This window comes from Pelecanus crispus, chromosome 5 (genome assembly GCF_030463565.1).
Source record: "Pelecanus crispus isolate bPelCri1 chromosome 5, bPelCri1.pri, whole genome shotgun sequence".
Classification (NCBI taxonomy): Eukaryota; Metazoa; Chordata; class Aves; order Pelecaniformes; family Pelecanidae; genus Pelecanus; species Pelecanus crispus.
The window spans coordinates 8,192,467-8,216,931 of record NC_134647.1 but is presented as its reverse complement, the minus strand read 5'-3'; the positions used below and the strand labels follow the sequence as shown (position 1 = coordinate 8,216,931).

Here is a 24,465-nt window from a genome sequence, read left to right as displayed (position 1 = left end):
GAAGAATTTGCTGCTTTGTTTTTCTGAACGATAATGGTTGATATCTAGGGAACAGGAAGAGGGGTTTTGTTAGTTTTAACTTTCAAATGTTAGAGTGCACTTGAGGCAGTCTTAAATTGCTGAAGTGCTGTTTACCATCAGTAAGGCAGGAGAATGATGATTAATATGCAGCATAATTTATCAGCTTTTTATATTTAGACAATTTAAACAGTTGTAAGTTCTGGTGTTTTAACTGAATTCCTGCATACTGGTCATAATTGCTGATAGTTCTATTAACACATGCTTGAAGTATGTCTGAAGACTAATCTATTAAGATGATACAACATACTTACAGAAGTGCCTAAATGCTGAACAAAATACATAAAAATACTTTATAGAGCATTTAAAACAAAATCTAGCTTTCCTGACTTTATGTTCATAACAGTCTGTAGTTTTAGAGCAAAATACTATTACTGGGTTTAGTTCTGTGTATGGATGAAGGGCATCAAAATGCTTTTCTTGCTGCTCTTTTTTCACTCCTAACAAAACTGAAATGCTCCTTAGTGGCTTAATCATAAAGCATGTTGACTTACTTTGCTGTTACTTGAAAAGCTTCAAAACTGTCTTTTTGTGAAAAGTGTTGCTTTTCTCAACAAGCAGAAGGAACCAGTAGAGTAGCAGGGTGTAAGGGGGTTTTGCTGGGGGAGTGGTAATTCAGTTTTGGGGAGGGAGGGAGGTTGAGAACTCATGTAGGTATTTGTCAAGCTAATTAAAATTTTGTAAGATTGAACCACAAAGTGTCTAAGTTGTTTGATTGTTCGAGTTTTGGGGTTTTTTTTCCCCTTGGGAAAAATGAGAAAATAGTATTTTTCTTGGGGAAAAATGAGAAAATAGTATTTCTCTTAGTCCTTCACTAATATACCAGTATTTGAAGAGTTGACTTGAGAAATTTTGAAACTAGGCCTGCTAATTTGATGCAGATTTAAGTCTTAGATAGGTATAAGCTGCAGAGTAAGAGATTAAAAGACAACAGAAAAGTTAATGCTATCTACAATTATTTACAACCCTATTGTGATGTTTTGCATAAGTTTAACAAAATTGACTGTGAGATCTAGTTCAGGCTTAGTTGTTTAGTCTGAAGCAGTAGGGTTTAACTTTTTCAGTCATGATAATCTAATTACCGGAAGAGAGAATCTTAATTTGATGGGCTGTTCATCCACAGTGTATTTCAAACATAAGAGACGTTAGGATTTTAAAAACCTCCAGCACTATACAACACCATGTATTTAATAAAGACATTTATAATAAGTGTTCTCTGCAGATGGCATTTCTTACTGTGTCCTCTGGGAATCTATCCTTAGCTGCATACTGCAAGGTTCTTCTTGAAAGGAACTGTTGTAGTGGTAGAAGAGGTATAAAGGCCAGTTCTACAGAATGAATTGAATTGAGTGGTAGTCTAAGTTTGTATGAAAGGAATACCATCAACCAGATTGTATATTAAGAAACAAAATTAGATCTAGCTGTGAGTTTTCTTTAAAAACAGTAATCTAGAAAAAATGGCTTATGAATCCCAATAGCTATGCAAATGACTGAGAACACAAATTTAATTCTTCCCTGTAGAGTGGAGAAATGCATGTTGAAGAGCAGAGTTGGAAGCAGGAATTGTTACGAATTCTGATGCTGGATGCATATCCTATGGGACACAGGTCTTCCATGACCCACTGTAACAACTCATACAGGCAATTTCTTCAGCCATTTTGCTTTCTTTCCCAAAGAATCTTTGGGAAGGGCATGGAAGAGTTCTTCTGTGAGCACTAGTCAGCTGTTGGCTGCCTTAAGCCCCGCACTTTGAAGCATGATGTGTATGCATTAATTGTACTTGGGACATGGGAGGCCCAGTGGCTGGGTGAAGTGAGAGACTGTCTTGCACAGCCCTCTGGCAGCATGAGAATAACCTCTGTGATTGCTCCCCCTTGCTGGAAAAGTCACTGCTCTTGTTGTATCAGTGATTGCAACTGAAAAATGGCTTCCGCTTTTGTGTTCATACTTAAAATGGATTTTAAGAGTTAAGAATAAAATTCAGGATAAAGTTGCTGGTAATACTTGAAGAATCCTAGTTTTTAATGGTTAGAAAGTGTTAGCCTTGGTAGGATGAAACATATACTTACTCAACTAGGAACTGGTGTGAGTTTTAGGATAACTCTGTAGTCTTGCCTGTGACTGTTGCTTGGTTGCACCTTCCACACTAGTGCGTGCAGCAGCTCTTAGCAAGGTAAAGCTCCTAGGCACGGGCAGGTGTAGAAGTCACTTAGCAAGTCACTGCTGGCTGCTGCTCCTCAGAAGGCTGTAGTGAAAGACTTTGTCAGACCAGACAAATTGTCTCAAGCAGGTAAATTTATTTTCTGATACACTTGTTTACTTTTTCTTGAGCAATTGCAATGTGAAAAAACATACTGTTCCTTACTGAGAAACCTAGGTAAGAGCTCACAAAATTTTAAGCCTTAATTGTCAAAAAGCACAGACAGCCCTTTACTAAAAGGTGCTATGAAAGTACAGCTTATCAATTTATTGCAGAAGGAAGAACATAACTGATTTATTTGATCTTTTATCTTTGTAAATACACTAACTCTTTATACTTTTGCTGTCCTTTGCCTAATTATTAGGTACGGAGATTGTTCTAATTCTGTATGCTCTAATACAAAGTACAAACACTAGCAAATCATGATCTGTTTCAGCTTTTTTTAAGGAAGAGTTGTTTTCATATGAATGACAGTTGTTATTATTATGGGTAACAAATAAATAAAACTTCACAAGTTTGAACTTTTTTGTCTTTAGCAAAATAAAAAACCCAAAGGAGGGGGGGTCTGTAATGTTAGTTTATACTGACTTGTGTAAATGCAGATTGTTGTTGGTTTTAGAGATTGCTGGTAAAAAGCCAGGTAAAGGCTCCAGGACGTATGGCCTTTGAGTCATATTCTGTAATGTTTCCTGACTCTTATCTCTTTCTCAAGGGTTTTAAGCTGGAGAAATTTTATCATGTTTTGGGGGTTTCGCTTTTTGTTTGGCTTTTTCATGTTTAATCAGGATTTAGTGACAATTTCTTCTGCTACAGTGAGGACTTCAGACAGGTGATCTGACTTACAGTGAAGAGTCTGTTAGATCAGTATGCCAGCAGAGACCTGCTACAAACAGGGTGGGATTAAAAGAATTCTAGAGTATAGAAGTGAAAAGATTTTTTTTCAGCAGCTTTCCAGTCAAGTAGGTCATATTTAATTAGATGCTACAGTCTTTATAGCATGAAATCACAAGAAAGTGCCCTTTGGTACGCAGTTCTGTTGTATCACGCTTTGAAATAGAATTGGTGGTAGTAGAAGAACTGGCTGTTCAGATGTCTATTCCTTTTTTAGCTCTCGTTGGGAAAAGAAGTATGAAAATGGTTACTTGCTGAAATCCTTTGACTAAACTATTGCTGTATGCTTTTACTTCGGATGACTTTAGAATATGTAGTCAATCAATTTGTAAGTGAAGGAAAATCAAACTATGAAAATTTCCTTAATTTACTGATAGTTTTGTAGAGTATTATTGTATAGTGGAGAATAACATATTGCTGGATCAGTCAGAAATAATTTCTTAAGACATAAACGCGTTTTTCTCAACTGTTATGCAGCTACTAGGTGAACAGTAGGTGTAATGCACTTTGTAGTGACAAATAAATTGCCCATTTGAATTATATTCAGGTTTTTGAGGTCAGGAAGACGAAGATTTGTTTTGGACTCTTTAAGGTTTGTAGCCAAGTAAATTCTCAAGACTAGGAAAGAATAATACAAAAGAGTTCATTATTAGTGATTGGTTATGGTTTTTATCAGACTTGGTTATAGATAATCTCATAAAAGCTGAGAAATCTTCACGCTTGTAATGCTGTTTTTTCCAGGGTGTTCATGAATTAATAAGTTTTATTAGAACATTTAATGCAGGGAAAAAATAATGAAAGGGACAGATGATAAAACTATTGGCTAAACTTTTTTTCTCATTTGAAAAAGTTGTTACTCCAAAAATGCATATTGAAACTAATTTTTAAGCATAACCTCATTAGTATAGGGTTCCCATTGCCCAGCTGTGAAAGGACCAAGGTAGATAGAGCAGTATGGTGTACTGGAGCACGGAGGAGCATTACTGCAGCTTGTGCAAGGACGTGTTTGCGTGTGAAAGAGTCTTTAGCCTTGGTGAATCCTGACTATATTTAACTCTGGCCAGCTTACCTGAGTGAGATCAAGTCTGTGGAATGACTCATGAGGAGAAGCTTAGAGCAGGTCCCTGGACATGGGTAATAAGAGTGGGTTTGAAGGAAGAGTGAGGACTTGCATGGGAAAGGATTAGGTGCAGGATGGAAGAGTGATAGGCAGGAATGGATGAGGGGCAGGTTTTTTGGGTTGGGAAGGATCAGGTGTTCTCGGCTGGGGAGGGGGGTAACAGCATCAACTCTGGTATCTGGGGGAGCAAAATTGACATTTGAGGGAGTTCAAGATAAAAGGTAACGTAGAAGTCTCACTCTTGCAGGACTTTGCCACTCACTCATCCTCTTGGAGTCATTCAGACGTGTGGCATCTCCGTTTCCCCCTACCTCCTCTCATTTTGCTGTCTGAAATATGTTAGTCCTTCACTCTCAGTCTTGTTGAAGAGTAAAGAGGCATGAAAAACAAATGACAATCTTCCACTATTTAGGGGACTGTTATAATTTCAAAGGGAAGATCCTTTTTTGCTGTTTTTGGGAAACAGGTTTTATGATAGATCATCTACTTGTATAAAAACATGGATCTTGAGATGATTCCATGCAAAGCTACTCTGTCAAAATATACAGGAATTTAAGAATCTAAGCCTTGATGACAGTAAGGTTTGCAACTTTTGCTTTGATATATTGTACTGTAAATATTTCCCTTTTTTGTGGATCTGCGAATGCTGGTCTGTCTTAGATTGAAACATTTGTTTGGGTTTTTTTTCTTCTTGGTATAAACCAAATTGAAACTTGAAACAAGCTTTTATAGTCAAGAACTGTGAAGAATGGGGCGGGGAAAGCATCGTGGATGAAGTGTTACTTAAAAATTTAGAAGCTGTATAAAACTTACACATCTGAAAAACAACTATTTTCATATGTATATCAAATAAGATACTTTGGATTCATTTTGAAATAGCATTCAGTGCGTGGAAGTGTGTGTAAATTCTAAAATGTGCATGGTACTTTCTATGCCTTCTCTATAGTTTTTGCTTTACTGATAAATAATTTCATTTTGTGGTTGCATAAAGTACGTGTGGGATCAGAAAGAATATGAAGGCAATTATTTTCCTTCTTACTTCTTTATTTTGCAGGTAATGTAGTACAAAACAGTTTTCCTACAGGTATTGTTTGAAATAATTTCCATGATGACTGATTTTTACTTTTGACAGGAGAAAATTCAGATCCAGTTGTCACAGTCTTTTGAAAAAGAAGAAAAGCCTGCAAAAGATGAAACAGAAAAGGAAAAATCCAGTGATAAACTGTCCAGAAAAATGTTATCAAGAGGTTTGCTATCTGTTGTTGTGCTTTTAAATGTACTGTGTAGATAAAGAATATTTAGAGAAAATATAGTTTGCTTCCAGGTCATCGTTGCATGAACACGGCTTTTTTGAATGAAGCAAATAGATCAGACATCTTTGAGCTGGAGAAGGAATTTGGTCCCAGAGGATACAGTGCTTTTGAGGCTTCATCAAACACATGGACTCCAGCAAATGTTTTTCCTTTCTTGCTAGGCAGACCAGCATAAAAGCAGTTGTGATGCCTCAGTTGTGTCCAAGTGTTCTTTGGAAAACTGACTTTACTAGTCAGTAGAAGTTATTCTCTTATTCCTACACTTCGTTGTTACAGGATTTGTGAAACTTAAGTGAGGATGACAACTACCTCTGTACTTTTTCTGATCTTTATTCAATAGAAGTCAATCTTCTTGTTTGTTTGTTTATTTTGTTTTATTTTTGATAGTATCTAGAAATATTTTTTTGTAAAGTTATGGAGCAAGGGTGGAACATAAGTGTACACTTATTTACATAAGTGTAAAAATGACAAGTATTGTGTTTTCACTTTAATATTGCTGCATTCTGGATTGAAGATATATTCTATCTGCTGAAAACCTTTGGTTTTTAACCTGAAATAGAACTGTAAAATTAATGACATAAGCCTGTCTCTGTCCATCTTACCTAATGCCTCCTAAAGGTCAAAGACTTTATGCATTTAAGTTGGCAAACATTTGTGTAGCTCTTGCTTTAAATGAAGGATCCAGAATGTTTATCTAAACATCTTAGTTCAACCAGTGTGTAGGAAATATCTTTAAAGCTAGAATTCTTTTTGAGACAGGTAGCGCTTGTCCATCTTGTGTCCCTCAATTCCGTAAGGCCTTCCTCATGTGGTGTTTCAGTGCATCTTGTCCCAGCTGGCAGCCAGGTATTTGCAAAATAAAAAGCACTAGGATGGAGAACTTAACTGCATTTATAAATCTCAGTCTTTGAAATGATGCCTTAAAAAAATAGGGCATTCTTTCAGAGCTAACTTGCTCAACCTGTAAAGTACATGCCCACCTTCTAAAATTAAGGAGGGGGAAAAAAACAAAACAAAACAAAACCCCACCCCCATCCCTCTTTAAAAAAATACCTGACATGTTAGGTAATGATGAGGAGTTGAGAGCAAAGTGACAAAAAGCCTAAGGTAGAGGTAGCTGTTCTAAATTCACCCAGTATCTCCTCTGGAAGTTAATTACTTCCCAATTTAGGATCTGCCAAAATAGAAAATGATGGAATTTAAGCATCAGCCTCCTAGTAATTATAACTAAATTATTGCTCACTTGCAAATTAAGAAAATTAAAGTAAATAATTACTCAATCTTAAAGTTGTTTTACTAGGCATACCTTTCCCCCTCCCCTGAATCACAAGTAATCCCAAACCATAAATGCTCAAACTTGCTTGGTTTCATTTATAGTTTCTTGGTAATACATGTAACAGGATTGATAGCATAATAAGCTCTGCAGATAAAGGAACCCACTATCATTCTTCTTCAGGGAACTAGAGATTCCCTGTCCTCAGGTGGACTTGGATTTTCTCCAGGAAAAATTTAGGTCTCATTGTTGAAGACTGGACACTTTGGTTACCTGGTTTCCCATTAGGTCAAGAGGCTGCTCTGCTGGCACTGTTGTTTCTAATGAAAAAGCCTGCATAGATTCTGTCTCCACTGAATCCTGCCCTTCTTTCTGCAGTAGTCCCCTCGTTGCTAATAGAAAAGCTAATTTGCAATGACTGTTCTCTGTACTGACCAGAAAAAGACCTGGAACAGCTAGGACCTAGGCATAAGTTTGAGCTGTGCCTAACATATTATACTAGGTTAACACATAAGTAGTTCTTGGAAGAAATCTAGTTCCAAAGATACTGTTAAAACACCTATAGCTTTGAATTCTAAGACCTGGAACTCTGGGAGGTGCTCATGTAAGGGAAGATTTGGTGTTTAATCATTTCTTTCAGTGATAGCTTTTAGAGAGCAGAATGTAAATTTGAATACTTTGTTTTACTTAAACCAGAAAGGAGGCAGAAGGTTGTGAGACTTCTTTTTGATTCTAAACATTATGTTGTGAAAACAAAGCCAAACAGAACAAGGATTTTCAATAATACAAAATAACATTTGTGAAGGTTAAACTGTTGCATTCTGAATTTAAATGTTTCTTCGGGCAACATCCAGTAATTCTGTAGATCAGCTGCTGGTCCACAGAGGTGTATACAACAGTGCAATGTAGTATATTGAGAAAACTTCAAAGGTTGATGGAAATCAGGTGACTCAAGGTGATACACTGCTTCAAAATATACAGCAGTTTGTTAATAGATTGGCAGTGTTATTGAAGCTTTTGCTTCTGTATCACACTTGAATTAGGGGGTTGGGGGGTGATGTTGCTGGGTTTTCTGTTTTGGTTTTTTGCTTGTGAGCCTTTTCCCTGGAAACTGGAAGCATTTAATTTTTGGGAATAACATGCCTAACAGTTATATAGTATTGATTCATAAATAGTATGTTCAGCAATAATTGGAAAAAAATAGTATTAGTGTTTTTTCAAAGTGTAATTTTGCTCTCTTCCCCCTCACCCTTAGATTCCAGCCAAGAGTATACAGATTCCACTGGTATAGATCTTCATGAATTTTTAGTAAATACATTAAAAAACAATCCCAGGTAAGCATCAGTAATGTCAACTTTCTGTTTTTCTTTCTTGTTAATGCCTGAGGTGTCACATGACCTGTTTTGGGTTTTTTTGGTTTGGTTTGGTTTTTTCCCTTCCTCTTAAGTGTCTAACACTACATGTCAGATATGTCAGATATTTAGGATGAGATTTTGTTGCACAGGCTATCTGAAACACCAATCCACTGTAATTTGTGTGTTATATGAACAGAGGTTCAGGACATTGAAATGGTTTAAATGCTTTTAATGTTTAATAGGCAAATAATGAGTTCTGTGTGCAGTTCTCTCCCTGAAGGGACTCTAAAACTTGTACTCTCTTAGCATCTGCTTGCTAGAGACCAAACTGCCTTCTCTTACTTTAAACTGCCTTGCACTAATGTTGTAGGTAAAGGAATTTTTTTTTTTTTTAAGCTGTACCATATAACCGTAGTTGGAGATACACATCTTCACTCTGCACATCAGAAACCAAATCTGACCTAATTCATGTCCATCATTTGTGAGCAACAGAGTTGACAGGGTTCTGTTGCTTTGGGGTTTGCAGTATGTTGCTGTCTACCTTGTTTGTCCTTTTCCTCAGTGGGGTTTCATACTAGGTCTCTGGCTATGTGTACAAGGCAAGAAATTAACTCGGTGGAATTGTGCTGCTGTTGCAAAAGCTATTCCGCTGCTATTTGTTATTCGTTCATTTTATAGTTATGATTTCCAATGTGATAATGTATTGGGACTCCATTTTATTGGCAAAAAATGTAAAATGAGCTATAATAACGGACCGATACCATTCTGTCCTATAGAGTAAAATTAGAAAGCGCAGACCTCTGCTAGACTCTTACATTGTTCCTATCTGAAGTCATAAAGCATCCCAATGAAAATAAGAGGTTGTAAGTTAAGGTCTGCTGTGGGTTTACATGTGCAATAACTGGGAAGCCTAGTTGTCTGATGTGCACAAGTTATGAACTGTGTGACAGTTAATTTCATTACACGTTAATGATTTACTGGAACTGGCATAAGCATTTTTAAGACTAATGCTCATTTCTATCACCTTGAGTTTTACCTTTTTCATATTCTTTTAATATCTCATCACATTGTAGCGTGTGCCAGCTTTTACCCACTTGGTTGTTGGAGTGTTGTAGTAGTGCCTCTTGTTATTGGTACTCTATCACTCTGTGTCTCAGTGATCCTATGATGTGTTTCACAATCCAAGGGCCATTTCAGGCCTCTGCAAATCTTACTACCCATGCTAACCAACAAGAAACAACCTAGTCATGGCTTTTCCTTCTTGAGACTGTCTTCTTGATGACTGTACTTTCTGTTGAGCCTACTGGGCAGAGATTACTTGGAGGATCTTTGTATTCTGATTTCTGAGATGAGAACAGCATGTTTCACTAGGTGGGTTCAATACAATATAACTTAGTGGAAAATTAATACTTTGTCCTAAAAATACAGCATTTGACATCTGGTGGTCCTGTTTACAGTCTGCCATCATCCCTTGTTCACAGAACTTATTTGTGTATTCTTAAGATGAATACAACTGCAGTTATTGGAGTGTCTCATATGTGAGTTGCTGTGTTTTTATTTTCAGGGACAGAATGACGCTGCTGAAATTAGAACAGGAAATTTTAGATTTCATTGGTAATAATGAGTAAGTACTGTACTCTTCTAGGAAAAAAGAATTCAAGAGTGTTTCTGTTTATTAAATAAAGCTACTATTCCTTTCTTCCAGAGTTCCAAGAAAAAAGTTTCCCCCAATGACATCTTACCATAGAATGCTGTTGCACAGGGTAGCTGCTTACTTTGGATTAGAGCACAATGTGGACCAGAGTGGGAAGTCAGTCATAGTAAATAAAACTAGCAATACAAGAATGTAAGTGTAAAAGTCTTGAAAAAAACCTTTTTGATGCATAGTTTTAACACCTGGGATATATTTTGCAATGATGCTGCATCTGTAGCAGCGGGGGTCTATCTCCTCATTGGGAGCCATGCATCAAGGAGAGGTAGTTGCAAGATCTTTACTGTTCATGTTCCAGCGCTGTGTAATAATGTGAGCTGTTTCATGTTTAAACTTTTTTGGGGTAAAAAGGATGTTATCTGTAAATTAAGAATTTTTGTTGCTTTTCTTGCAGAGATGCATTGCTAACTTTGCTTCCATGAAATATGAATTTATATCAGCTATTTATCTGTTTAAAGATTTGCACTACTAAAGTGTACAAAGTACATTCTTTGTTTCTTTTGGAAAGCAGAACCAGCCCTTAACTTAGAACAGGGTCATTTCTGATTCAGTGAAGGGAGGGGACAAGACTTGCACAACTTTGGCTTTTGTACTGTAAAAACGTACTGGGAAAATTCAGGCATTGAAGTCTTTTGTTGGAATAATGTTGCTTACAGATCTCACATGGGCTTAACAAAATAAATATAGCAGGGAAGACAGACATCCGTGGAATTGTCAACAAGGTTAACAAGTCATGGCATGCTACTTCACTGTGAGGGCTGGGGATTTTTTTGAGAAACCACTAGGCAAATCCATATTGCAAAAAAAGTAGCATTTGGGCCACAGCAATTCCAAAACCCATGCATAGTTGACCTTTTCATTCAAAGGACCCAGCTGTTCTCTCTGTCCTCTGCACTTGCTCTGTCTCCTCATTCTCTCTCAGAAAGACAAAGGACTAATGTGTTGGTATATTTATGCCACCTAGTTTCTAGTTTTAACTTGAAGTATTTGCCTGACACCATTTTTTATTGTTTAGGGTTTGTTTTTTTTTTTTTAAGTACTCTATGATTTGAAAATGAAAATAGAGTTTACAGTGTCCGCATCCTAAACCCAGTCTCTACGTAAACTCTCTGTAGCTTTGGGAGAAAAAAAATCTAATTATCCACCTTAATTTTAGAGTCAGTAGAACTGAAATAATATGCCACACTGAAATTTCACTTAAGTAAACAGTTGCCTCCTCAAAAGTTTCTAGAAAAATATGTAGAGCCTAAATGTATGTTAAATAACTTATGTATTCATGTATGTGTTTTTGCTTTGGCTAGACATTCTCTATCTAAATTGACTTATAGAGCCATACATTTCAAATCTGTTGCTTTTGCATCTACCAGCACCTCTAGACTGAAGCTTCAGTCTAGCATTTCAAGTGTGGAATAAGAACTACTAAAAGATGATTTCTTCATTTTTATGCTTTTTTTTTTTTTTTTTTTTTCTAGACCATATTTAAATAGCTTATGGCCTCTGGAAGCCCCCTATAGGTGTAGTTACTAATTAGCAGGCATTTCATCTAACCTGCAGACATTAAGATTCTTAATGTTTTCAGTATTCTTATTTTAAATCACTTTGGATATAAAATAAGAATTTAGAAAGAAAACCTTGGAGATCTGCTCCATGTTGAATAAAACCAAACTTACCTTTTCCTCATAGGCAGATTCCCGGCTCCATCGCCGATCAGTGATGTTACTGACATCAACAACCCAGTGCATACTGGGACGTCTCAGTGGAGTGGGAAGTTGGTGATTGCAGGGCAGTAAATTCAGGGACCTTTAAAAGAAAGAGGTAAGACAGTCTAAAGGTTCTCTGAAATGCCTGCTAATTATGTTTGGGCATCCAGTAACTAATAGTTAGGTTTGGCTGTTTTATAGAAAAAGATCTCCTGAATCGATACAGATGTCCTGGGTAATGAATAAAGAAACAGAAACAGAGAAGAGTATAGATATGTTTTGTCTTTTATTAGACAAATATTTCCTGATTGTCTGAGAACTTCTCTTACGATAGTAGTAGTTTTATTGTCTAGGTACTTGGTATCTATTTTTAATAACGAGAGTTTGCAACATATCTCATTTTCTTTCACAAAGTAGATAGAATACCAAAACAGTATATATAATCTGTTGCTTCATCCTCTCACTGTGATCTTGTGAAGCTCTTGCTTGCCTGCATTGTACTGTTCTTTTTCTCTTGCTTATTTCTACTTCATTTTGTTTTAGAAGTTTGTACGTTTCAATGCTTTCTCCTCTATCTTCTTATCTTCTGTTTTCCCTTGAAATTAATTCTGAGGTATTACAGCTCTAGCAGAAAGCACCTATCTTCACTTCCATGCATGCCCAATATCCATTGCATGGCACCAGTCTGGATTCAAGAGCACTTCTGATTCCCCAAGGGCATGTGGTTTGCTTGCCACGTTAATGGGAAATTGAAGCAAAGCTTTGAAGGAGGAAGAGATTTTAAAAGCAGGTTTGTTATGCCTCAGAAACAGGACTTCACAGGGGTACACATCATCCTGTGTTTTTGGTACCTTTTCCATTGCCTGGACAACCAAAAGCTATCACTTCAGTTAGAATATTAAGTATATTTAACATTAATCTTGACTATATTTGTTTGTTCTACTCTATATAGTATATGTTTACAAAACTATAAATCTTTTCTTTCTAATGACTTTTCACAGACCTGACCAAAAGTTTTGTGAGCATATAAAGGATGAGAAGAGTGATGATTTCCAGAAGCGGTACATCCTTAAAAGGGATAACTCTAGTTTAGATAAAGATGACAACCAGGTAAAATACATATGGATTATTTCCTTACACTTGCTGTATTTGACTGTGTATTTATACTATTTTCCTGCAGAAGCTGACATTGTATCACTTAATTTAGATGAGAATACGATTAAAAGATGACAGAAGAAGTAAATCCATAGAAGAACGTGAAGAAGAATATCAGAGAGCTAGAGAAAGAATATTTGCACAAGATGTATGTATCAAAGAAAATCTTATGGTGTTTTGTATAAATGCTTCACACACATACATGCACATGTGGTTTTTGGTAAAGGATACTTCTTTCCAAGAAACTTTCTGTTTCTGAAGGGGACTGAGCAGATAAGAATCATTAGTGTGGCCTGAGTGAGTTTTAAATGATATTGAAGTTGCTGAGAAATCTTCTGTTTTCTCTAAATCACTACTGTATGAAACTCAAGCAACCTTCAGGAATTATTTTGGTGCATTATCTAGCGTTACCTATTTCAATGCATTATATTGCCCTGTACTGAGATTTAAGTTACAGAGTTTTGGTACTGCAGTCATTCCAGTTGTTGTTCAGAGCAATAATTAGTTAAAAACAAACCAACCAACCAACCCACAATTAAAAAACCCACCCAAACCAAAAAACAAAACCAAAATTTTGTTTTTTCTCACTTGTGTCTATATCAAACACATCTTATGACTGGTCACAGTGAAATGATTTGAATTCCTCTGTGTGAAATTTCAGTCAGTAATCTAGAAGTCTGGTCTCTCTTGACTGGAGTTATCAAGCAGGACAACATTGTAAACTATAATTCAAACACAAGTAATTAAATTATATTTAATTATACTGACTGAAACACAACTAATACGTCTTAAAAAATATGCATTACTTCTAATAATCCACTTTTTCTGACATTTATCTGTAGCTCTTACACATTCAGAAGCAGATTTTTGTTCTGAAGAAAGAGTAATGAGCTCTGAGAGGCTAATTTGCTATATCCAAAAAGTGGGGGTTTTTTTGTTTGGTTTTTTTTTTTGTTCACCTTAGTTACGAACAAAAAGAATGGCCTTTTGGATATAAAATTACCTTTCCTTTTGCGTGCTCATTTACCATGTATTGTACCCTTAGAAGCTTCGTACAGATGTTAGAAGTCACAGTCAAGGAGACGACGTAATTGAAGTTAATAATAGCCTTTTTGATTGTATATTCTATCTGCTTTTTAGCATACGTGTACTCGTACCCAAAGAATTCAGTACAATTAGTGCAGTAGCCAGCATCATCATCTACTTCACAGTTTCAAGCAGAAGACAAGGCAACTCAGGTGGTGTTATCAGACTTGGGAAGTCCCACGTCAGCTGGAAGCTACATAAGGCAGCAAAGGCCCAATGGAAGAATTGTAACTTCAGAAAAATACTGATACAAACAAAATGGTCAGCGTTGTAACTGTTCTAATGCTAACTTTTATTTCCTGCAGATGGGCCTTTTTATATTGTCTTTCCCATAACATGGAAATTACCCACCAAAGAGGTTAAGTTTTCAGGGAGCTTAATATAAAGAAGATGCTGTAAAAGTCCATGTATAATACAGAAGTCTTCAAATTGCAGCCTGTTTTGTTACTGCGCTGTAGTAGGGGTTCTAGATGCCATTCATATTAACTTCTACACTTCTTTGCCCCTCAGTCCCTGTGTTCCCAAGAGAATTATTTCACTGATAAAAGGTAAGAAAATTTGCAGTTTAATTCTGTTTCATTTTCCTATTTTCTTAATAAATATTAAGCTATCTTATTAAAATGTCAACAGAATCCAGGAGGAAGAAACTAATAGTACACAACAAAGACGACAGATACTTAGGTATTTGATGCTTTCTTTAAAAAAAAAAATAAAATCCCAAAGTATTCTGCATGCATTTCACCTTTTCTTTTCTTTCTTTTTTTTTTTTTCTTTTTTTCTTTTCCCTTATTTTGCAATTGATGCTTGTGCTAAAAGTTTAGTTTATAACTTACAGAATCAATAAGGAAACATCAGGGAGATCAGCCAACAGCCATCAGAGCAGTACTGAGAATGAGCTGAAGTATTGTGAACCCCGTCCCTGGAGCAGCACCGACTCTGATAGCTCCATCCGCAATCTGAAGCCAGCTGTAACGAAAGCCAGCAGCTTCAGTGGGATATCAGTTCTGACAAGAGGAGATAGCTCTGGAAGCAGCAAAAGCACAGGCAGGCTGTCTAAGACAGGTATAATAAAATCTGTACAAATACATAGTTACGTAGCAGTGAAGTACCTGATGGTTTGATACTTGATGGGTATTGCAGGTGTGTACATATGTAGAGGCCTCAGTCTCGTAGGTGCTTCATGCATACAACTCCCTCTGGGTACAGTGGGTGCTGCATACGCAGAATGACTACAGACCTAGCCCTGTAAGGCATAACTGCCTTGGAGAGCTAGAGTTCAGGTAACAAATTAAATGAAGACTTTTGACTTTGGAAGTAGAATTTTCAAGTGCATTATAGATGGCTTTAAGCTAAATGCATTTTTAGAGATGGCTTTAAGTTAAATGCATTTCATCTCATACAGAGGATTTGGAAACATTTATCAACATAAGTACTGAATTCAAAATAAAAAATTAGAGTTCAACTCTTTAGTTTCAGTGTGGCAAAGCTGCATTGTGCAGTCTTAGGAAACTGCGCTGCTATCCTACTGGCTAGGAAAAAACAGCATTAAAGCCTATGACTTTTTAGTTATATTTGTTGTGTTATCTTTCAGTGGCATTGTTAAGTTTAAATTAATATGGCTAAAAAGCTTACTTAATTTTTAGATTGCTGAAAAATCAGATCAGTGGAACAAAGTGTACTGTTTAAGATTCAGAAATGGTGGGGGGGAAAATACTCATTTTATAAGATTCTGGGTTTCAAAGGTGTGTTAACCTGTAATTAATGTCAAAACAAAATCTCACAAAATATGGATGTAAATCTTCTGTGGGTCAAAAATGAAATTTAGTAAATATTTGTATTCCAAATGCTAACATAAATCTGATCCAATAGATAATCTTGGTTGTGGAGAATTTTGAGGCGTGTAATACATGGGTGGGTTATGGTTGCACTACTTCAGAATTTGAAGTAGAACTGAAAAAGCAGAATATTATTGCTTGCCTGTGTTATGCTTGGCTTTGTTATTTATAAGACTTGTTTCTAATGAGGATGTGTTTAATTTTTTTGATTTCCCTTAAACCACCACTACCTTATAAGTATATCACCACACTTCCATATCTTAATGCAGTAAAACAGTTACAAATTCTGTTTGTCCATTTTATACTTGTGTAAAAAAATACATTCCAAGGTACTTCTGCATATGCTGTAAAACTATGCCATCATATTGAGTTATTTCATTTAGCAATGTAGTAATACTATTTGGCACAGCTTAAAACGAAAATACAACCTGGCAATAGAGTATATACAAAAACCATTCTTAGAAACCTTTGTTTTCTAAATTGCAAGAACCTAAATGGATTCTTAAAATTTCGCTGGAAACTTTATTTTGGCATTCTAAGAGTTAACATTCAAAGTTCAGAATGCCTATCTCAATGGTTGTTGCTTCACTGTGCTTACAGGTTGTGGTGATTTTGCATGTGTTGAGATTAGTTTTGTTTGTTTATTTTGATCAAAGATTTAATTGGCTTTAATTATGATGGCTTCAGCCTAATTTCTCTACATAATCTAGAAGTGGATACACTTGTAAACAAATCTAATCAAAGTAACTCTGGTCAGGTGGAGATTGTTTCACAGAGCTGGGATATGCTATTTGGCCCATTTTACAATTAATAGCTTTGTATTTCACTTCATCTAGCAATAGAAAAAAGGTTAATGGTCAGCATCAGCAAATGCTTCAAGCTATACTATCTTTTCATACACACAAGTAAAAGGGTTACAATTAGAAATTTTTATGAAGGGCTGCAAAGTAACTTCAAACAGATAAATCTTGTCACAGCCCTTTTTGAATCTTGCTTTCTCTTCTAGATTGTATAGAGGCTGCTAATGAAGAGTTCTTAAATTTAAACAACTATATTCTCTCTCCAAGTACTGCAAGTATCAGCAAAGACTTCATAAAAAGTATGATAAACTGTATACCTAGAGATCCAGGTATACAGTGATCTGGGATCAGTGCAGTTCTACAGACCTCTCCGTATTGGACTTTTGGAATATTGCTTTTAGCTGCATGCATTGGCTTTCAGAAAGCTCAGCGTCTAGTTCTCCACTGCCTTGCAATGTTTATAGTCATTCATATCTGTAAAATGATTATTGCTTTCAATCAGCTATTTCATATTCCTTTTGAACTTTGGATTGTTGCATAAAACTAGGCTAAAGCTACCGTATTACCATAATTTTTTCCAGCTGTATTCTTGACTTCAGTCTGAAAATTGTCAGGGGAGGAAAAAAAAAATAGGTTTGGGTTTTTTAGTATTCTGCAATTTGTCCAGCAGGTGAGTCAGAAGATCTCTGACATCTAGTAGTAAAAAGAAAATGGTCATTGCTTGCATGCAGGCTACGTCTAGGGAGCATGTGAATTTAGCGTATCTGAAGGGGCGTTGGGCCCACTGCATCTGCACTACTCCATGGCCTGGACACATGCAATAGTTGTAGGCTGTGTGTTCATCGCTTCAGTGTTTCCAGTTGATACATGTGCGTGTATCAGTTTGGAGTAAGTGACCAATCACTTAAATGAATTGCGGATGAACAATCATCACAATGAACATTAGCACATGTGCGTCTGTACAGGCATGTATTTTCTGTCCAGAAAATCAGAGCTAGATATGAACGCCTCACTTGACAGTGCAAAGCAGTGCTGAATTGACCTTTGGTTCACAGAAGGAATGTTGTAATGGTATTCCAGGGGAGATGAAGGGGGAGTTCATTGGAAAGGCCACTGTTTAATAATGTACTTAACACTGAGCTTTAAGGGTAAGCATTTACAAGTATATATTTTAAGTGAGCATGATGTTTCTGTCTCTAGGTAAAAACAATTTCTCATTACTCCTTTCCTAGGTTCAGAGTCTTCTAGTAGTGTAGGGTCATCCACGGGTTCTCTTTCTCACACCCAGCAGCCTCTTCCAGTGCCAGCTCTAAGCCAGCCTTCTCATGGCACGCCTGCCGTCTATCCAACTGTCAGCACTAGTAACTCTCTTTCCTTTGATGGTGGCATAAGTGGGCAAGTGGCACCTACTAGCACTAGCTTCTTTTTGCTTCCCTTGGAAGCGGCAGGCATACCGCCTGGCAGTATTCTGATCAACCCTCAAACAGGTTGGTACATGCTTGTGGATGTTTTTATTACAATTGAGAACTTGGAGAAAAATGCACGCGTGTTTACATAAGACTGAGTGTCAGTATTGTCCTTCTCGTTTTCTCTTTTTTCTTTTTTTTTTCCTGTGGTTGTGTTTGTTCAGTGCACTTAATTTAAAAAGAAAGCATGACTCTAGGATCAGAGGAATAAGTAAACTCACTTGATTTTCTCTAGTAGAGTTTTAACTTGTATGTAAAATTTTAATGGGTGACTTACACAAAATATAAAAATCCTATGATTTATTATCCAGAACGCAGAATAACTTAAATGAATTTTCGGCTTTTTTCGAGAGAGGTAAAAGTCTTTCCCAGTGCTACTATAAAACAGTTTCAATGAGGGAAGAGAGCCTGAATAAGTATTCATATTGACTTGAAAGAATTTACCATCCTTCATTTTGTTTGTTGCAATTTATACTTGTCTCTTTATACTCACGACACTGACTTAATACAAGTGAAAGAAATAAGCATGATATTATGTGCTATTTCTAAACCTCTGTTTGTCAGTTTAAAACAGGATGAAATCAATGTTGGCATAATTGGCCAATACTGATATTTTTAGTAAGTAGCAGGAAATTGATACTTCATAATGTAGATGCAAGACGTGTAACTACTTGTCTGGATTAAATGACTAGTGAGCGTTCTCTGGGCAAACTTTTACTTTATTGTAGAAGTTAAGAAATCCAGAAAATTTTAATTTTCCTTTTATGCAACACATCGTAATCTTTGGAAAGTGATTATATTTTAATTTGAGTTTAAAGATTTGTTTTCCTTGTAGAAAAGGAAATACTTCAGGATATAGTTCCCATCATTCTGTAGATGGACTTTATTATGTTTGAATGTAACTGCATGTGATGTTTTAAACTAAATTTTTCTCATTGGCATTGTTAAAATGATCAGTTTTTAAAGTATTTCTCTTCTATAACTAAAAGGCTCAACGTTGAAATAGATACATTTCTCTTTTTTCCCATAATATAAATCAATTGCTGTTGTATACAAAATTTGAGATTCTATTAATGATTCTGCATATTGATATGCTGCCTAAGGTTTCTCTTAAATGCCTTACTGTATAAACGAATAGTTTAAACCAACCCTGCTAAAAAATTGGTTACAAATGACTAGCTGTAGCATCTAATTTCCATAGATAGCCATTGGATTTGGAGGAGGATGCATTTCCCATCTTAGATCTAGGTTCCGGCCAATAGCACTATTGACTTAGTTTTTCTAGTTCTAGTGTGATAGTTCTGTATCTTCTACATGAATTTTCCATTGTGTGTGTTGACCATCTGAAGCCAAATATGATGATTGGTGAACAAGTTTTGCTAGAAAAATAAGTGGGTTTAGTGTTTCTATACACTAGAGTACTTTGTACTCCACATTAAATAAGAATGTTGGCTGTCATTTTTCAAATGATGAGTTTATAGCATCACTGTGCTAAAATCTTTAGAGTTACTGTACAGCAAAACAGATATTGCAGGCACTGAAACGATACCATCAGCTTGAAAGTGATTTCATGTAAAACACGATACAGTTTTTTCATTTTAAAAATAGCGGGTTTTGCGTCATCTTCATTTCAGTTATGTGCTTGCCAACATTTTGCATGTGATTAGTTTTGCTTTCTTCCTCCTGTACTGTTGGTCATTTTCCCTGTTACATTGATGGGACTTCCACAGAGCAACAGGGAAGGGCAGAGAAACAAATGTGATTGTGAAAGTTTTTCATCTGAAAGCATCTTGTACTTGCACCCCTCCTCACAAAAGGCAGCAGAATTGTAGACTTGACTGTTTGATATTCCTTAAAATTAGCTTGATTTTCAAATTGTGATTTTGTTTTCCTACATTTTATCCACTTTTTTTTTAATGTATTTAAACCAGTCATTAGTAGTCTTTCATAACAGACACTCATTAGATATTAACATAATCCTCTAAGGATAAACTGCGCTTCCAGAACAAGGAACATCTAGGTTCAGATAAACTTTCAACTTAAAATGTACTTGAATCATCATATTCTGTAATTGTTCATCTGGCTTTATTGTTCCAAATGACAGTCAGAGTTCAAAAAAACATAGATTAGTTTCTCAACGTTTCTGGCAGAGGATCTTATGACCTTAGGTCAACAGAGTCATTCTTGGTAGTTGAAGACAGTTATTAGGAAAAGACAGCTCTTATTCAGCCACTAGAGGAAACAAGTTAAGCTCCAGTCATTACCAGAAAGTGGTAGAAGGAAATAAGAAAATGTGACTCCCTATTTATGTGAACATTCCCAATTTTTGAGCATTAAAGAGAAATCCATTAAGCTAAACGGAATATAGCAAGTCTGTTCATGCTTCCTGTCTATCTCTTGCATTAATTGCCTCAGTCCTCTCCAGTAACTTTTACGCTTTTATGTTGGCCACTTGCATTTAAATATCATGGGACGAAGAAGCCGAAGGAGCATTAGTCTACTTTGACAGGACCCTGACTAGGGTGCAAAGGCTTTAGTCTCAGTTTATACCTTTCTGGAAAGAATCTCAGACAAGAAAATATTTATATCGGAGGAGAGAGAAAGTTACATCAGTATTTGGACCTTAAGCATGAAAATAAGCCAATGCAAGACACATGTCATTAAGCAGCTAGACACAGGTCCTTGCTAGCTAATCTTTTCTTCCTTTGATTTGTTTTGTTTTTTCCTAACCCAGGCCCCAAAATAAATCACTGTTAGTTTATAGTTTACTTTTAGATAGTTTATTTTTTAATTCTTTTTCATTAGTCCACTGCTGTAATATTGAAGTTGCAAATTATTAAATAGGAGAATAATACTACATTATTTCATTTGAAAGCTAAAAGCCAATTCATCTATGAATAGGGGAAGAGAATCCTTCAGCAGTAATCTCATTAGCAGTTATGGGAGTACCATTGCAGCTACTGCTTTATATATGTTTTTTAAAATATTTGCCCTTAAGCTTTCCTGTGTTCTGATTGGTGTTCAAACTGATTAAAAGGGATTCATTTAATTGCCCTTTAAAAGGTCCTCTAAAATAGTATTTTTAGTAGGGTTTTCCTTTATTACTCCCGCCCTTTTCAATCCACTTGATTAAAAATGAGTTTTCAAGAAAAGCAGGATACAGCAAATGTTTATCTGCGTTCGCTAAGTAAAGATTGGGGTGTCTTTGTTTACCTTATATGTTTTGTTTTTTAACTGCATGCAGTGTGTCAAATGAGGCCTGTTTAGTCGTTGCTATTATAAATGTGGTTGTGGGGATTTGGCATAAATCTGTCATGTAAAACAGTATGACTTCACTTATTTTCAAATTTTATTATCTTATTCATTTTGCCTACTGTAAATACATTTGTCTTTACTTGCTTCAAACTCAGATGATGCAGCTGGCTGTCATTTGGTTGTCTTTGTTCTCTTTCAACTTTTCAGGTCAGCCTTTCCTTAATCCCGATGGCACTCCAGTTGTGTACAATCCTCCTATGCCTCAGCAACCTGTTAGGACCCAAGTGCCTGCACCTCCGCAACAGCCGCCTCTTCCCGCACCACCTCAGCAACAGCCAGCAGCTAATCACATCCTCTCACAGGTGCACATGTCAAATACATGATGCTTGTATTGATGACTGATACTGGCGTATTGCTGTCTGCTAACAAGGGATCGGTACTGTTGAAGCATATGTTAAGAAGTAATAGCTACACAGATACGGGTAGTGGGACCTTTTCCCCCACAGTCCTCAGAACTATCAGTTCTGCTAAGAAATGAACATGGTAGGCAGCCTTTTCTTAAAAACACAGAAAATATTTTAGTACTAAAACATACCAAGGCTAGATTGCTCTGGAAAAGAGGTTCTGCCTTCATCCTTAGTCACACTGTGTGGTTACTCCTGGCATTAACAGTAATGTAGTCAGGAATCTGGGAAGAGAGTTAATCCAACTGAAATCTTTGTTTCCTTGTCTTAAGGTTATTTTTTAGCCAGATGAATTCTTGGGCTGTACCGCAGAAGCAGTACTGGTGGCACAAAAGAGGTATCTTAGGACTGGTAGAGTATGAATGCCTCTTAAGTAGCACTTGGGCTTACTCTACTCACAAAACTGCACTCTGAAGTACAAGATGTATTTTATCCTCATCTTGTACAAGAGGAATTTAGTAATATAGGCCAGATTAAAGAGGACCTCAGCCCTTGAAGAAGAAGAAAAGCCAAGAGTGTGTATGAGCAAGAGAAGGCACAAGCTACCAGCTATAGTTTCCTGTGGCATTTTCAAATTGTTCTCAAATTTTATCAAGAAGCTATTTATAGAACTTCATCTAAACCTTTTTTCTTGTTCATTTTCCGTGTTTAAATCTTCTGTTCAGGATACCTGCGTATGCTGCAGTAGAGATGGTCTCTTTTGAAAAAGGCTCATTTGTACTCTCTCTCCCTATCTAGTTTACGGAAGTGTGTATGTGATACTTGCAGTTTCTTCACAAATTCTTTACTACTTCTATGATTCCTTTCTCAGTGGATTCTCAGTGGAGCTGAGCCTGCCCGAAACATTATCAGCAGCGATACCTCTCTGATGTTCAGATAACCACAATTTAGAGAAAATACTTTAGTGTTGTTGAATAAGTGAAAGTACTATGTTTTAATCTGTGGTTAGTAGTAAATGCATTCTGTCTTTAGATGCTTTGAAACAACTTGTATTTAGAATGCATGTGTAGTTTTTATTTTATCATTTAAAAAAAATCTCTCTAAAAGAAACAGTGAATGTTAAATAGAAGCAATCTGCTGACTTGCAGCTAATATAATGCATAACAAATAAAGCAAATGTATTTCTGCTGGGAGACTGAGATTTGAAAATCACTTTTGTTTTAATTCTATGCAGTCTTGAGCTTAAAAAAAAGTAGTATCATTCCCTTTCTGGTAATGGAGCTGTAGTTGCTTTTTTCTGTTACAAAAGACTTTGACTTTGTTTTCACTTCTCTTACTCTGATGTTAACCATGTTTATAAACCTGTTATTTCTTCAGCCTATGCGGCCTCTGCAGCCTTCTTCCCAGCCTGTTCAGTACTCTGCAGTCTCTTATCCACCCCCGCTCCTGCCAGTCTCCTCTACACAGCAATATTCTGTGGTATTATATCTTCTGTTCATCTCCTCTCTGCATGGGTTAATCTTTAGTGGATGCTGACCTTTGCTTGGTTGTTTGTAAATGGTGTGCGATACCAATGTAATGACTGGCTAGCTTTTCAATCACAGTAAAATATTACCTGTGTGGGGGAAAATAGTTCCTGAGATTTTAGCGTGTTTATTTCAAGTTTAGTAGAAATGTATACAATTAAGGCTATACCTATATAGCTCTTTGTTTAGATATTTAGTTATATGTTATTTCCCTTTGTAAAGGAACAGCTTTTCAATGCTATTGTTTTGTTAGCCAGTCTACCTCTTTATGGCTCTCAGTTAACCGCTTTCCAGCCTTTCTTGTTGTTCCTTTGTCTGCTCTTTCTTCTTCTGAATCTAACAGCTTTTGAGGGATCAGGTCTGCTGGTTTTTTGAGGTTACCTTTTTCTAGCCTCTTTGCCAGAACTCTTCACACTCCCACTTCACTAGCATCCCTTGTTTAATAAATAGAAGCTGGAAATGAAATATCTTAGTCTTTTGGGTTTAAAAAACAGAGCAAACAAACAAAAAAACCCCCACACAAATTGAAACTGAAACCTAGTAAAGGAGAAGAGTTATCCAAGGCAGGATCTGAACTAGAGTCCAGGTCAAAAATTGAGGCTTCCCAACTCCCCAGACTGCTCTGATACTCTAATGACTACATGTTTGTGTTGGGTTTATGTGGCAAGGTTTGGGTAGTGGGGGTGCTGCAGGGGTGGCTTCTGCGAGGGGGGACCAGGAGCTGCCCCGATGTCGGACAGAGCCAATTTCAGGCAGCTCCAAGGCCGACCTTGTGCTGCCCAAAGCTGAGTTGAGTCATTGACACTGGTGGTGTCTCTGTAATAATGTATCTGAGAAAGGGCAAAACCCACTGTGCAGCAGCTGTGAGGGAGGGGAATGAGAAACAACTCTGCAGGCACCAAGGTCAGTGCAGAAGGAGGGGGAGGAGGTGCTCCAGATGCTGGAGCAGCAATTCCCCTGCAGCCCATGGGGAAGACCGTGGTGAGGCAGCTGTGCCCCTGCACCCATGGAGGATCCCACACCAGAGCAGGTAGAAATGCCCCGAAGGAAGTTGCAGCCCATGGAGGTCAGGAGCTGTGGCCCACAGAGAGGAGCCCAGGCTGGAGCAGGTTTGCTGGCAGGGCTGGGGACCCCGTGGGGTCATGCTCCATGCTGGAGCAGTTCGTGAAGAACTGCAGCCCGTGGGAAGGACCCACGTTGGAGAAGTTTGTGGAGGACTGTCTCCTGTGGGAGGGACCCCACGCTGGAGCAGGGGAAGAGTGTGAGGAGGAAGGAGCAGCAGAGGCCAAGTGTTATG

General features: G+C 36.9%; 1 protein-coding gene across 1 annotated transcript in view; it reads left to right on the top strand.

Moving 5' to 3' along the window:
• R3HDM1 (R3H domain containing 1) overlaps nucleotides 1-24,465 on the top strand; it is a 54,831-nt gene that overhangs the window by 10,119 nt on the left and 20,247 nt on the right. Inside the window, exons 5-16 of the mRNA XM_075710070.1 lie at nucleotides 5,422-5,536; nucleotides 8,131-8,209; nucleotides 9,795-9,854; nucleotides 9,936-10,076; nucleotides 12,643-12,751; nucleotides 12,849-12,944; nucleotides 14,393-14,430; nucleotides 14,513-14,563; nucleotides 14,718-14,944; nucleotides 17,750-18,004; nucleotides 21,446-21,600; nucleotides 23,020-23,121. Of these exons, the coding sequence (XP_075566185.1) occupies nucleotides 5,422-5,536; nucleotides 8,131-8,209; nucleotides 9,795-9,854; nucleotides 9,936-10,076; nucleotides 12,643-12,751; nucleotides 12,849-12,944; nucleotides 14,393-14,430; nucleotides 14,513-14,563; nucleotides 14,718-14,944; nucleotides 17,750-18,004; nucleotides 21,446-21,600; nucleotides 23,020-23,121 (1,428 nt within the window). The remainder of the gene's footprint in view (nucleotides 1-5,421; nucleotides 5,537-8,130; nucleotides 8,210-9,794; nucleotides 9,855-9,935; nucleotides 10,077-12,642; nucleotides 12,752-12,848; nucleotides 12,945-14,392; nucleotides 14,431-14,512; nucleotides 14,564-14,717; nucleotides 14,945-17,749; nucleotides 18,005-21,445; nucleotides 21,601-23,019; nucleotides 23,122-24,465) is intronic.